The 16,147-nt window shown below is 49.3% G+C and overlaps 1 protein-coding gene across 1 annotated transcript in view; it reads left to right on the top strand.

The window, feature by feature from the left end:
- The window catches only part of LOC124028428 (LIM and calponin homology domains-containing protein 1-like), a gene marked incomplete at its 3' end in the record, with an annotated part of 17,981 nt that extends 2,946 nt beyond the window's left edge, over positions 1 to 15,035 (top strand). The window contains exons 2-11 of the mRNA XM_046340480.1: positions 964 to 1,096; positions 2,433 to 2,593; positions 3,032 to 4,148; positions 4,518 to 4,534; positions 5,674 to 5,887; positions 6,178 to 6,277; positions 6,375 to 6,400; positions 7,577 to 7,690; positions 13,569 to 13,661; positions 14,930 to 15,035. Coding sequence (XP_046196436.1) covers positions 983 to 1,096; positions 2,433 to 2,593; positions 3,032 to 4,148; positions 4,518 to 4,534; positions 5,674 to 5,887; positions 6,178 to 6,277; positions 6,375 to 6,400; positions 7,577 to 7,690; positions 13,569 to 13,661; positions 14,930 to 15,035 — 2,062 coding nt within the window. The remainder of the gene's footprint in view (positions 1 to 963; positions 1,097 to 2,432; positions 2,594 to 3,031; positions 4,149 to 4,517; positions 4,535 to 5,673; positions 5,888 to 6,177; positions 6,278 to 6,374; positions 6,401 to 7,576; positions 7,691 to 13,568; positions 13,662 to 14,929) is intronic.
- Between the last annotated feature and the right edge of the window lie 1,112 nt (positions 15,036 to 16,147).

Here is a 16,147-nt window from a genome sequence, read left to right as displayed (position 1 = left end):
CTACCCTACCCTAACCAACCCTACCCTACCCAACCCTGCCTACCTACCTACCTACCTACCTACCTACCTACCTACCTACCTACCCTACCCTACCCTACCCAACCCTGCCTACCTACCTACCTCCCTACCCTACCCTACCCTACCCTACCTACCCTACCCTACCTAACCTACCTACCCTACCTACCCTCCCTCCCTACCCTACCCTACCCTACCCTACCCTGCCTACCTACCCTGCCTACCTACCCTACCTACCTACCTTTCCTACCCTAACCTACCCTAACCTACCCTACCTACCTACCTTTCCTACCCTAACCTACCCTACCTACCTACCTTTCCTACCCTAACCTACCCTACCCTGCCTACCTACCTTTCCTACCCTACCCTACCTACCTACCTTTCCTACCCTAACCTACCCTACCCTACCCTGCCTACCTACCTTTCCTAAACTACCCTACCCTACCCTGCCTACCTACCCTACCCTAACCTACCCTACCTACCTACCTTTCCTACCCTAACCTACCCTACCTACCTACCTTTCCTACCCTACCCTACCCTACCCTACCCTGCCTACCTACCTTTCCTACCCTACCATACCCTGCCTACCTACATACCCTACCCTAACCTACCCTGCCTACCTACCTTTCCTACCCTAACCTACCCTGCCTACCTACATAACCTACCCTACCCTACCCTGCCTACCTACCTTTCCTACCCTAACCTACCCTACCTACCCTTCCTACCCTACCCTACCCTGCCTACCTACCTTTCCTACCCTACCCTACCCTACCCTACCCTACCCTACCCTACCCTACCCTACCCTACCCTGCCCTGCCCTACCCTACCCTACCCTACCCTACCTACCCTTCCTCCATATGCATTCAACCATCACAGCAAACAGCTAACGGCAGCTTCTCTCTGACATCACTCTGATTTCCTGTTTCCGGTTCCCTGCTTCCTGTCTAGGAGCATAAGTATAATTAACATGCACAGTGAGGAAGAGGGGGCGGGACTACTTCAGCCTCTCGGCCAATCACGATATGACAGCATGCAGGAACAGTACACCAATCACCAGGAGGAGGAGGAGGAATGGCAAGACGTAAGACAGACGGACGGACAGACAGACAGACAGCCCTCTCTCCTCTCCTCATCCACTCTCCTTTCATCCCTCTCTCATCTCCTCTCATCCCTCTCTCCTCACTCACTCTCCTCTCTCCACTCCTCTTCCCGCCCTCTCCTCTCATCCCTCTCCCCTCTCCTCATCCACTCTCCTCTCATCCCTCTCTCCTCTCTCCTCCCTTCTCTTCTCATCTCTCTCTCCTCTCTCCTCTCTCCTCCCCTCTCCTCTCATCCCTCTCTCCTCTCTCCTCCCCTCTCCTCTCCTCCCCTCTCCTCTCATCCCTCTCTCCTCTCTCCTCCCCTCTCCTCTCATCCCTCTCTCCTCTCTCCCCCTCTCTCCTCTCATCCCTCTCTCCTCTCTCCTCCCCTCCCTCTAGACAGACAGACAGACATCCCTCTCTCCTCATCCCTCTCTCCTCTCTCCTCCCCTCCCTCCTCTCATCCCTCTCTCCTCTCTCCTCCCCTCCCTCTAGACAGACAGACAGACAGACATCCCTCTCTCCTCATCCCTCTCTCCTCTCTCATCCCTCTCTCCTCTCTCCTCCCCTCCCTCCTCTCCTCCCCTCTCCTCTCTCCTCCCCTCCCTCTAGACAGACAGACAGACATCCCTCTCTCCTCTCATCCCTCTCTCCTCTCTCCTCCCCTCCCTCTAGACAGACAGACAGACATCCCTCTCTCCTCTCCTCCCCTCTCCTCTCTCCTCCCCTCTCCTCTCATCCCTCTCTCCTCTCTCCTCCCCTCTCCTCTCTCCCCCTCTCTCCTCATCCCTCTCTCCTCTCTCCTCCCCTCTCCTCTCCTCCCCTCTCCTCTCTCCTCCCCTCCCTCTAGACAGACAGACAGACATCCCTCTCTCCTCTCATCCCTCTCTCCTCTCTCCTCCCCTCCCTCTAGACAGACAGACAGACAGACATCCCTCTCTCCTCTCCTCCCCTCTCCTCTCATCCCTCTCTCCTCTCTCCTCCCCTCTCCTCTCTCCCCCTCTCTCCTCATCCCTCTCTCCTCTCTCCTCATCCCTCTCCTCTCCTCCTCTCTCCTCTCTCCTCCCCTCCCTCTAGACAGACAGACAGACATCCCTCTCCTCATCCCTCTCTCCTCTCTCCTCCCCTCTCCTCTCTCCCCCTCTCTCCTCATCCCTCTCTCCTCTCTCCTCATCCCTCTCCTCTCCTCCTCTCTCCTCTCTCCTCCCCTCCCTCTAGACAGACAGACAGACATCCCTCTCCTCATCCCTCTCTCCTCTCTCCTCCCCTCCCTCTAGACAGACAGACAGACATCCCTCTCTCCTCATCCCTCTCTCCTCTCTCCTCCCCTCCCTCTAGGACCTAGCCCGGTGGAAGAGTCGTCGCCGCAGTGCTTCTCAGGCTCTGATCAGGAAGGAGGAGGAGAGGAAGCGGATGGAGAGGATGATGAAGGAGGAGGAGGGAGGCCACACCCAGAAGAAGAAGAACATCAAGACGTACAGAGAGATCGTAGAGGACAAGTACGGAGAGAGGAAGGAGGAGAAGGAGAGGGAGGGAAAGAGAGGAGGAGGAGGAGGAGGAGGGAGGGAAAGAGAGGAGGAGGGGAAGAGGAGGAGGAGGAGGATGGGGGAGGAGGAGGAGGGAGGGAAAGAGATGAAAGGGAGGAGGAGGAGGAGAGGAGGGAGGGAGGATAGGGGAGGGAGGGGGATTAGAGGAGAGGGGAGAACGGGTAGGAGAGGGGGGAGGGAGAGGAGAAGAGAGGGGAAGGAGGAGAGGAGAAGAGAGGGAGAGGGGAAGGAGGAGGAGACGGGACCTAAATCTTTCTCACTCCTTGTCTCACCAGCTTCTAATACAGGTCTGTCTTGTAAAATAGTTGTATCTCAATGTGACTAAAGGTTAAAGGTTAATACAGGTTCATTAAAAATGGAATAAACTCTACCCCCCCTCTTTCACTACAGAGAGCGTAGGGAGGCGGAGCTGTGTGATGCGTACAGGAGGGCGGGCTCTAAAGAGGAAGCTGCCATGGTTCTCCAGCATTACGCTCTCCGCTTCACCATCAGTGATTCAACGCTGGACAGTCTGCAGCTACCTAGAACCATTACTACTGACCAGAACCCTGAGTCTAGAACCATTACTACTGACCAGAACCCTGAGTCTAGAACACCTACTACCAACCAGAACCCTGAGTCTAGAACCATTACTACCAACCAGAACCCTGAGTCTAGAACCATTACTACTGACCAGAACCCTGAGTCTAGAACCATTACTACCAACCAAAACCCTGAGTCTAGAACACCTGCTACCAACCAGAACCCTGAGTCTAGAACCATTACTACTGACCAGAACCCTGAGTGTAAAATCATCACTACTGACCAGAACCCTGAGTCTAGAACCATTACTACTGACAAGAACCCTGAGTCTAAAACCATCACTACTGACCAGAACCCTGAGTCTAGAACCATTACTACTGACCAGAACCCTATCCCTAGAACCAGTATTAATAACCAGAACTCTGAGTCTAGAACCATTACTACTGACCAGAACCCTGAGTGTAAAACCATTACTGCTGACCGGAACTCTGAGTCTAGAACCATTACTACTGACCAGAACCCTAACCCTAGAACAATTATTACTAACCAGAACCCTGAGTCTAGAAGCATAATTACTGACCACAACCCTGAGTCTAGAACCATAATTACTAACCAGAACTCTGAGTCTAGAACCATTAGTACTGACCAGAACTCTGAGTCTAGAACCATTAGTACTGACCAGAACCCTGAGTCTGACCCTGACAACCGAGAACGAGCTGGAAACGGACTAGAGGCCCTGCAGACTGACACAAAGCAAGAGCCCCGAGCCCCCCCAAAAAAACATATCTCTGTCACACACACCCAACACACACACACCCAACACACACACACCCAACACACACAGCTCCAAACCCAAAACCACTCCACACAAAGTCAGCACACACTCCCCCCTCCCATCTCCCCCCCCTCGCGGCCCCTCCCTCTCCTAGCAGCCAAGCCCTACTGCCAGCCACCACAGACACAGCCTGGACACAAGCCTGCTAAGGTAAGGGGAGGTAGGGTTAGGGGTTAGGGGTTAGGGGTTAAGCGTAATCACCCTAGATCTAATGATACCTCACACCACCCCAAATCTAATGATACCTCACACCACCCCAAATCTAATGATACCTCACACCACCCCAGATCTAATGATACCTCACACCACCCCAGATCTAATGATACCCCACACCACCCCAGATCTAATGATACCCACACACCCCACTAATGATACCCAGATCTAATGATACCTCACACCACCCCAGATCTAATGATACCTCACACTCTGTCTACCCCAAATCTAATAGATGGCACCTCTCATCACTCTGTCTACAGGTAGATGGTTTGGTGAGGTAACCTCTCATCACTCTGTCTACAGGTAGATGGCTTGGTGAGGTAACCTCTCATCACTCTGTCTACAGGTAGATGGCTTGGTGAGGTAACCTCTCATCACTCTGTCTACAGGTAGATGGTTTGGTGAGGTAACCTCTCATCACTCTGTCTACAGGTAGATGGCTTGGTGAGGTAACCTCTCTCACTCTGTCTACAGGTAGATGGCTGTCTATCACTCTGTCTACAGGTAGATGGTTTGGTGAGGTAACCTCTCTCATCACTCTGTCTACAGGTAGATGGCTTGGTGAGGTAACCTCTCTCATCACTCTGTCTAGATGGCAGGTAGATGATGGTTTGGTGAGGTAACCTCTCTCATCACTCTGTCTACAGGTAGATGGCTTGGTGAGGTAACTCTGTCTACAGGTCACTCTCTCATCACTCTGTCTACAGGTAGATGGTTTGAGGTAACCTCTCATCACTCTGTCTACAGGTAGATGGTTTGGTGAGGTAACCCTCTCATCACTCTGTCTACAGGTAGATGGCTTGGTGAGGTAACCTCTCTCATCACTCTGTCTACAGGTAGATGGCTTGGTGAGGTAACCTCTCTCATCACTCTGTCTACAGGTAGATGGCTTGGTGAGGTAACCTCTCTCATCACTCTGTCTACAGGTAGATGGCCTCTCATCATCTGTCTACAGGTCTGTCTACAGGTAGATGGCTTGGTGAGGTAACCTCTCTCATCACTCTGTCTACAGGTAGATGGCTTGGTGAGGTAACCTCTCATCACTCTGTCTACAGGTAGATGGCTTGGTGAGGTAACCTCTCTCATCATCTGTCTACAGGTCTGTCTATCACTCTGTCTACAGGTAGATGGCTTGGTGAGGTAACCTTGTCTACAGGTAGATGGGTAAACCTCTCATCACTCTGTCTACAGGTAGATGGCTTGGTGAGGTAACCTCTCAGGTAGATGGCTTGGTGAGGTAACCTCTCATCACTCTGTCTACAGGTAGATGGCTTGGTGAGGTAACCTCTCATCACTCTGTCTACAGGTCTGTCTATCAGTCTACAGGTAGATGGCTTGGTGAGGTAACCTCTCATCACTCTGTCTACAGGTAGATGGTTTGGTGAGGTAACCTCTCATCACTCTGTCTACAGGTAGATGGTTTGGTGAGGTAACTTCATCACTCTGTCTACAGGTAGATGGTGAATGGAGAGACTCTCCCATCCTCCCCGCCCTCCTCAACCATTCACTCCCCCCAGCCAACCGAACACCCTGTTGCCAATCAGAAGACACAGGTGTCGGCCGTCAGCGCCCTGATTGGCGGGAGGAACTGTGTTGTCACGACGACCATCGTGACGGAACTCACCCAGACACACCTGCAGCCTCGTCCGTTAGATATGCTCAGCAACACACAGGTGGGGAGCCACGCCCACTCTCATTCATTCATTCATTCATTGATTGGTTCTGATTCTCTTGGTTCCTTATTGATTGATTGATTGATTGATTGATTGATTGATTGATTGATTGATTGGTTCTGATGCTCTTGGTTCCTTATTGATTGATTGATTGATTGATTGATTGATTGATTGATTGATTGATTGATTGAATGGTTCTGATGCTCTTGGTTCCTTATTGATTGATTGATTGATTGATTGATTGATTGATTGGTTCTGATTCTCTTGGTTCCTTATTGATTGCCTGTTAGGTGAACTGCTCCATGGCATTGTCAAGGAGATCAGGGGAGGAGGCGGGGTCTGACTCTTCATTGCTTAGCAACCAGAACACCTACTCATCCTCGGTGACAGGTACGATGATATTACCCAGATTCCTGTTGCTGGGTGAACCAGATTAGCATTAATGCTGCTGCTGTAGCTAACACACTGTGTGTGTTTCCCTCCACAGGAGGACTGGAGGGGAGCAGTGGGACGGTGAGTACCATTATAGCTCAGCATCTTCATTCTACAACTTGACCTTTATTCTAGAACCTGACCTTCATACTACAACTTGACCTTTATTCTAGAACCTGACCTTCATTCTACAACTTGACCTGTGTTCTAGAACCTGACCTTCATTCTACAACTTGACCTGTGTTCTAGAACCTGACCTTCATTCTACAACTTGACCTTTATTCTAGAACCTGACCTTCATACAACAACTTGATCTTTATTCTAGAACCTGACCTTCATACAACAACTTGATCTTTATTCTAGAACCTGACCTTCATGCAACAACTTGTTCTTTATTCTAGAACCTGACCTTCAGTCTACAACTTGTTCTCTATTCTAGAACCTGACCTGCATTCTACAACTTGACCTTTATTCTAGAACCTGACCTTCATACTACAACTTGACCTTTATTCTAGAACCTGACCTTCATTCTACAACTTGACCTGTGTTCTAGAACCTGACCTTCATTCTACAACTTGACCTGTGTTCTAGAACCTGACCTTCATTCTACAACTTGACCTTTATTCTAGAACCTGACCTTCATACAACAACTTGATCTTTATTCTAGAACCTGACCTTCATACAACAACTTGATCTTTATTCTAGAACCTGACCTTCATGCAACAACTTGTTCTTTATTCTAGAACCTGACCTTCAGTCTACAACTTGTTCTCTATTCTAGAACCTGACCTGCATTCTAGAACTTGATTTTTTATTCTAGAACCTGACGTTGATTCTAGAACTTGATATTTATTCTAAAACCTGACTCTCATAATACAACTTGATCTTCATTCTAGAACCTGACGTTGATTCTATTCTAGAACCTGACGTTGATTCTACAACTTGATCTTTATTCTAGAACCTGACCTTCATTCTAGAACTTGATTTTTATACATAGAACCTGATGCTGATTCTAGAACTTGACCTTTATTCTAGAACCTGACTTTCATACTACAACTTGATCTATATTCTAGAACTTTGCCTGTCCTCTCGTCTCACCTTTCCTTGTGTGTGTGTGTGTGTGTGTGTGTGTGTGTGTGTGTGTGTGTGTGTGTGTGTGTGTGTGTGTGTGTGTGTGTGTGTGTGTGTGTGTGTGTGTGTGTGTGTGTGTGTGTGTGTGTGTGTGTGTGTGTGTGTGTGTGTGTGTGTGTGTGGTAGATGGAGAGCCCCATGTTGAACCTGGCTAAGCGTGTAGATCACTGGGTGTGGAACCCTGAGGATGAGAGGAGACGACAGGAGAAGTGGCAGCAGGAGCAGGAGAGATTCCTACAGGTGTGTGAGAGGAGACTATAGGAGAGGAGATAACAGGAGAGGAGATAACAGGAGAGGAGACTACAGGAGTGATAACAGGAGAGGAGATAACAGGAGAGGAGATAACAGGAGAGGAGATAACAGGAGAGGAGATAACAGGAGAGGAGATAACAGGAGAGATTCCTACAGGTGTGTGAGAGGAGACTACAGGAGAGGAGATAACAGGAGAGAGATAACCTACAGGTGTGATAACAGAGAGGAGAGGAGATAACAGGAAAGGAGATAACAGGAGAGGAGATAACAGGAGAGGAGATAACAGGAGAGGAGATAACAGGAGAGATTCCTACAGGTGTGTGAGAGGAGAGATAACTACAGGAGGTGATAACAGGAGATAACAGGAGAGGAGATAAGAGGAGAGGAGATAACAGGAGAGGAGATAACAGGAGAGATTCCTACAGGTGTGTGAGAGGAGACTACAGGAGAGGAGATAACAGGAGAGATTCCTACAGGTGTGTGAGAGGAGACTACAGGAGAGGAGATAACAGGAGAGGAGACTACAGGAGAGGAGATAACAGGAGAGGAGATAACAGGAGAGATTCCTACAGGTGTGTGAGAGGAGACTACAGAGAGGAGACTATAGGAGAGGAGATAACAGGAGAGGAGACTACAGGAGAGGAGATAACAGGAGAGGAGATAACAGGAGAGGAGACTATAGGAGAGGAGATAACAGGAGAGGAGACTACAGGAGAGGTGATAACAGGAGAGGAGATAACAGGAGAGATTCCTACAGGTGTGTGAGAGGAGACTATAGGAGAGGAGATAACAGGAGAGGAGATAACAGGAGAGGAGACTATAGGAGAGGAGATAACAGGAGAGGAGACTACAGGAGAGGTGATAACAGGAGAGGAGATAACAGGAGAGATTCCTACAGGTGTGTGAGAGGAGACTACAGGAGAGGAGATAACAGGAGAGGAGATAACAGGAGAGGAGATAACAGGAGAGGAGATAACAGGAGAGATTCCTACAGGTGTGTGAGAGGAGACTACAGGAGAGGAGATAACAGGAGAGGAGATAACAGGAGAGGAGATAACAGGAGAGGAGATAACAGGAGAGATTCCTACAGGTGTGTGAGAGGAGACTACAGGAGAGGAGATAACAGGAGAGGAGATAACAGTAGAGATTCCTACAGGTGTGTGAGAGGAGACTACAGGAGAGGAGATAACAGGAGAGGAGATAACAGTAGAGATTCCTACAGGTGTGTGAGAGGTGATAACAGGAGAGGAGATAACAGGAGAGGAGATAACAGTAGAGGAGATAACAGGAGAGGTGATAACAGGAGAGGTGATAACAGGAGAGGAGATAACAGGAGAGGTGATAACAGGAGAGGTGATAACAGGAGAGGAGATAACAGGAGAGATTCCTACAGGTGTGTGAGAGGAGACTACAGGAGAGGAGATAACAGGAGAGGAGATAACAGGAGAGATTCCTACAGGTGTGTGAGAGGAGACTACAGGAGAGGAGATAACAGGAGAGGAGATAACAGTAGAGATTCCTACAGGTGTGTGAGAGGAGACTACAGGAGAGGAGAAAACAGGAGAGATTCCTACAGGTGTGTGAGAGGAGATTACAGGAGAGGAGATAACAGGAGAGGAGATAACAGGAGAGATTCCTATAGGTGTGTGAGAGGAGATAACAGGAGAGGAGATAACAGGAGAGATTCCTACAGGTGTGTGAGAGGAGACTACAGGAGAGGAGATAACAGGAGAGATTCCTACAGGTGTGTGAGAGGAGACTACAGGAGAGGAGATAACAGGAGAGGAGATAACAGTAGAGATTCCTACAGGTGTGTGAGAGGAGACTACAGGAGAGGAGATAACAGGAGAGGAGATAACAGGAGAGATGATAACAGGAGAGGAGATAACAGGAGAGATTCCTACAGGTGTGTGAGAGGAGACTACAGGAGAGGAGATAACAGGAGAGGAGATTACAGGAGAGATTCCTACAGGTGTGTGAGAGGAGACTACAGGAGAGGAGATAACAGGAGAGGAGACTACAGGAGAGGAGATAACAGGAGAGGAGATAACAGTAGAGATTCCTACAGGTGTGTGAGAGGAGACTACATGAGAGGAGATAACAGGAGAGGAGACTACAGGAGAGGAGATAACAGGAGAGGAGATACAGGAGAGAATCCTACAGGTGTGTGAGAGGAGACTACGGGAGAGATGATAACAGGAGAGGAGATAACAGGAGAGATTCCTACAGGTGTGTGAGAGGAGACTACAGGAGAGGAGATAACAGGAGAGGTGATAACAGGAGAGGAGATAACAGGAGAGATTCCTACAGGTGTGTGACAGGAGACTACAGGAGAGGAGATAACAGGAGAGGATATAACAGGAGAGGAGAAAACAGTAGAGATTCCTACATGTGTGTGAGAGGAGACTACAGGAGAGGAGATAACAGGAGAGGAGATGACAGGAGAGGAGATAACAGGAGAGGTGATAACAGGAGAGGAGATAACAGGAGAGGAGATAACAGGAGAAGAGATAACAGGAGAGGTGATAACAGGAGAGGAGATAACAGGAGAGGAGATAACAGGAGAGATTCCTACAGGTGTGTGAGAGGAGACTACAGGAGAGGAGATAACAGGAGAGGAGACTACAGGAGAGGAGATAACAGGAGAGATTCCTACAGGTGTGTGAGATAACAGGAGAGATTCCTACAGGTGTGTGAGAGGAGACTACAGGAGACTACAGGAGAGGTGATAACAGGAGAGGTGATAACAGGAGAGGAGATAACAGGAGAGGAAATAACAGGAGAGGAGACCACAGGAGAGGAGTTAACAGGAGAGGAGTTAACGGGAGAGGAGATAACGGGAGGGGAGATAACAGGAGAGATTCCTACAGGTGTGTGAGAGGAGACTACAGGAGAGGAGATAACAGGAGAGGAGATAACAGGAGAGATTCCTACAGGTGTGTGAGAGGAGACTACGGGAGAGGAGACTACAGGAGAGGAGATAACAGGAGAGGAGATAACAGGAGAGATTCCTACAGGTGTGTGAGAGGAGACTACAGGAGAGGTGATAACAGGAGAGGTGATAACAGGAGAGGAGATAACAGGAGAGGAGACCACAGGAGAGGAGTTAACAGGAGAGGAGATAACGGGAGAGGAGATAACGGGAAAGGAGATAACGGGAGAGGAGATAACGGGAGAGGAGATAACAGGGAGAGGAGTTAACAGTTGAGGATAACATGAGAGGGACAGGGACAGTGGAGGAGGATAGTTACAGCCAGGTATGGGACAGGGACAGGGACAGTGGAGGAGGATAGTTACAGCCAGGTATGGGACAGGGACAGTGGAGGAGGATGGGGGACAGGGACAGGGACAGTGGAGGAGGATAGTTACAGCCAGGTATGGGACAGGGACAGGGACAGTGAAGGAGGATAGTTACAGAGAGTTACAGGGACAGGGAGGATGGGACAGGGTCAGGGACAGTGGAGGAGGATAGTTACAGCCAGGTATGGGACAGGGACAGGGACAGGGAGGGTGGAGGAGGATAGTTAGTCAGGTATGGGACAGGGACAGTGGAGGAGGATAGTTACAGCCAGGTATGGGACAGGGACAGGGACAGTGGAGGAGGATAGTTACAGCCAGGTATGGGACAGGGACAGTGGAGGAGGATAGTTACAGCCAGGTATGGGACAGGGACAGGGACAGTGGAGGAGGATAGTTACAGCCAGGTATGGGACAGGGACAGGGACAGTGGAGGAGGAGAGTTACAGCCAGGTATGGGACAGGGACAGGGACAGGGAGGGTGGAGGAGGATAGTTAGTCAGGTATGGGACAGGGACAGTGGAGGAGGATAGTTACAGTCAGGAATGGGACAGGGACAGGGACAGTGGAGGAGGATAGTTACAGCCAGGTATGGGACAGGGACAGTGGAGGAGGATAGTTACAGCCAGGAATGGGACAGGGACAGTGGAGGAGGATAGTTACAGCCAGGTATGGGACAGGGACAGTGGAGGAGGATAGTTACAGCCAGGTATGGGACAGGGACAGGGACAGTGGAGGAGGATAGTTACAGTCAGGTATGGGACAGGGACAGTGGAGGAGGATAGTTACAGCCAGGTATGGGACAGGGACAGTGGAGGAGGATAGTTACAGCCAGGAATGGGACAGGGACAGGGACAGTGGAGGAGGATAGTTACAGCCAGGTATGGGACAGGGACAGGGACAGTGGAGGAGGATAGTTACAGTCAGGTATGGGACAGGGACAGTGGAGGAGGATAGTTACAGCCAGGTATGGGACAGGGAGAGGGACAGTGGAGGAGGATAGTTACAGTCAGGTATGGGACAGGGACAGTGGAGGAGGATAGTTACAGCCAGGTATGGGACAGGGACAGTGGAGGAGGATAGTTACAGCCAGGTATGGGACAGGGACAGGGACAGTGGAGGAGGATAGTTACAGCCAGGTATGGGACAGGGACAGTATGGAGGGACAGGGACAGTGGAGGAGGATAGTTACAGTCAGGTATGGGACAGGGACAGGGACAGTGGAGGAGGATAGTTACAGCCAGGTATGGGACAGGGACAGTGGAGGAGGATAGTTACAGCCAGGTATGGGACAGGGACAGTGGAGGAGGATAGTTACAGTCAGGTATGGGACAGGGACAGGGACAGTGGAGGAGGATAGTTACAGCCAGGTATGGGACAGGGACAGGGACAGTGGAGGAGGATAGTTACAGCCAGGTATGGGACAGGGACAGGGACAGTGGAGGAGGATAGTTACAGCCAGGTATGGGACAGGGACAGGGACAGTGGAGGAGGAGAGTTACAGCCAGGTATGGGACAGGGACAGGGACAGGGAGGGTGGAGGAGGATAGTTAGTCAGGTATGGGACAGGGACAGTGGAGGAGGATAGTTACAGTCAGGAATGGGACAGGGACAGGGACAGTGGAGGAGGATAGTTACAGCCAGGTATGGGACAGGGACAGTGGAGGAGGATAGTTACAGCCAGGAATGGGACAGGGACAGTGGAGGAGGATAGTTACAGCCAGGTATGGGACAGGGACAGTGGAGGAGGATAGTTACAGCCAGGTATGGGACAGGGACAGGGACAGTGGAGGAGGATAGTTACAGTCAGGTATGGGACAGGGACAGTGGAGGAGGATAGTTACAGCCAGGTATGGGACAGGGACAGTGGAGGAGGATAGTTACAGCCAGGAATGGGACAGGGACAGGGACAGTGGAGGAGGATAGTTACAGCCAGGTATGGGACAGGGACAGGGACAGTGGAGGAGGATAGTTACAGTCAGGTATGGGACAGGGACAGTGGAGGAGGATAGTTACAGCCAGGTATGGGACAGGGAGAGGGACAGTGGAGGAGGATAGTTACAGTCAGGTATGGGACAGGGACAGGGACAGTGGAGGAGGATAGTTACAGTCAGGTATGGGACAGGGACAGTGGAGGAGGATAGTTACAGCCAGGTATGGGACAGGGACAGTGGAGGAGGATAGTTACAGTCAGGTATGGGACAGGGACAGGGACAGTGGAGGAGGATAGTTACAGCCAGGTATGGGACAGGGACAGGGACAGTGGAGGAGGATAGTTAGAGTCAGGTATGGGACAGGGAGGGTGGAGGAGGATAGTTACAGCCAGGTATGGGACAGGGACAGTGGAGGAGGATAGTTACAGTCAGGTATGGGACAGGGACAGGGACAGTGGAGGAGGATAGTTACAGTCAGGTATGGGACAGGGAGGGTGGAGGAGGATAGAGGTGGAGGAAGCTTCACTGTTATCATCACCCTGATGTCGTTTTCACATTAATGTGTGTGATTTGTGACGTGTGTGTTTGTGTGTGTGTGACGTGCTTGCGTGTGTGTATGTGGTGTGTGTCTGCAGGAGCAGTACCTCAGGGAGCAGGAGAAACTGAAAGGGGAGTGGGAGAGAGCGCAGAGAGAGGTGGACGAGGAAGAACGAAGACACAAGGAAGAGGTAGCAAACACATTAGCCTTTAGCATTAGCCCTGACACACACATTAGCCTTTAGCATTAGCCCTGACACACACATTAGCCTTTAGCATTAGCCCTGACACACACATTAGCCTTTAGCAATAGCACTGACACACACATTAGCCTTTAGCATTAGCCCTGACACACACATTAGCCTTTAGCATTAGCCCTGACACACACATTAGCCTTTAGCATTAGCCCTGACACACACATTAGCCTTTAGCAATAGCACTGACACACACATTAGCCTTTAGCATTAGCCCTGACACACACATTAGCCTTTAGCAATAGCACTGACACACACATTAGCCTTTAGCATTAGCCCTGACACACACATTAGCCTTTAGCATTAGCCCTGACACACACATTAGCCTTTAGCAATAGCACTGACACACACATTAGCCTTTAGCATTAGCCCTGACACACACATTAGCCTTTAGCATTATCCCTGACACACACATTAGCCTTTAGCAATAGCACTGACACACACATTAGCCTTTAGCATTAGCCCTGACACACACATTAGCCTTTAGCATTAGCCCTGACACACACATTAGCCTTTAGCAATAGCACTGACACACACATTAGCCTTTAGCATTAGCCCTGACACACACATTAGCCTTTAGCATTAGCCCTGACACACACATTAGCCTTTAGCATTAGCCCTGACACACATTAGCCTTTAGCCCTGACACACACATTAGCCTTTAGCATTAGCCCTGACACACACATTAGCATTTAGCATTAGCCCTGACACACATTAACCTTTAGTATTAGTCCTGACACACACATTAGCCTTTAGCAATAGCCCTGACACACACATTAGCCTTTAGCATTAGCCCTGACAAACACATTAGCCTTTAGCATTATCCCTGTAGAGTAATTAATTATCCTGACACACACATTAGCCTTTAGCAATAGCACTGACACACACATTAGCCTTTAGCATTAGCCCTGACACACACATTAGCCTTTAGCATTAGCCCTGACACACACATTAGCCTTTAGCCCTGACACACACATTAGCCTTTAGCATTAGCCCTGACACACACATTAGCATTTAGCATTAGCCCTGACACACATTAACCTTTAGTATTAGTCCTGACACACACATTAGCCTTTAGCAATAGCCCTGACACACATTAGCCTTTAGCATTAGCCCTGACAAACACATTAGCCTTTAGCATTAGCCCTGTAATGAGTCCTCTATTATCAGTAATTATCATCATGTGCATCTTCTCCTGTTTCCAGGAGAAGAAGATCCTGGAGGAGACGTTTTACAACGGCCCTTTCTCATCCAACTCCCACAGAGCTCGTTGTTCAGACAGAAGTGATCGTTCCATGGCACAACAGATCTGTAAGACAGAAGCAATCTCTCATCAGAACGGCCAGGATCAGCCTGCATTATCCCAGATACAATTTATATAGGGTTAGCACCAGTGTTGGGGAGTAGTGAACTACGTGTAGTTCAACTAGTTGTTTAATGACATTTTCGCTACTGTTTTACAGTTCACTGTTTTACCATGTAGCGTGTTAACTACTGGAACTACACTACTGTTTTACCATGTAGCGGTGTAGCTAACTACTGGAACTACACTACTGTTTTACCATGTAGCGGTGTAGCTAACTACTGGAACTACACTGTTTTACCATGTAGCGGTGTAGCTAACTACTGGAACTACACTACTGTTATACCATGTAGCGGTGTAGCTAACTACTGGAACTACACTACTGTTTTACCATGTAGCGGTGTAGCTAACTACTGGAACTACACTACTGTTTTACCATGTAGCGGTGTAGCTAACTACTGGAACTACACTACTGTTTTACCATGTAGCGGTGTAGCTAACTACTGGAACTACACTACTGTTTTACCATGTAGCATGTAGCTAACTACTGGAACTACACTACTGGAACTGGAACTACACTACTGTTTTACCATGTAGCGGTGTAGCTAACTACTGGAACTACACTACTGTTTTACCATGTAGCGGTGTAGCTAACTACTGGAACTACACTACTGTTTTACCATGTAGCGGTGTAGCTAACTACTGGAACTACACTACTGTTTTACCATGGAACTAGCTACTGTTTTACCATGTGTAGCTAACTACTGGAACTACACTACTGTTATACCATGTAGCGGTGTAGCTAACTACTGGAACTACACTAGTAGCGGTGTAGCTAACTACTGGAACTACACTACTGTTATACCATGTAGCGGTATAGCTAACTACTGGAACTACACACTACTGTTTTACCATGTAGCGGTGTAGCTAACTACTGGAACTACACTACTGTTTTACCATGTAGCGGTGTAGCTAACTACTGGAACTACACTACTGTTTTACCATGTAGCGGTGTAGCTAACTACTGGAACTACACTACTGTTTTACCATGTAGCGGTGTAGCTAACTACTGGAACTACACTACTGTTTACCATGTAGCAGTGTAGCTAACTACTGGAAC

Source organism: Oncorhynchus gorbuscha, unplaced genomic scaffold, assembly GCF_021184085.1.
Source record: "Oncorhynchus gorbuscha isolate QuinsamMale2020 ecotype Even-year unplaced genomic scaffold, OgorEven_v1.0 Un_scaffold_4129, whole genome shotgun sequence".
Classification (NCBI taxonomy): Eukaryota; Metazoa; Chordata; class Actinopteri; order Salmoniformes; family Salmonidae; genus Oncorhynchus; species Oncorhynchus gorbuscha.
This window is presented reverse-complemented; position numbering and strand designations above follow the sequence as displayed.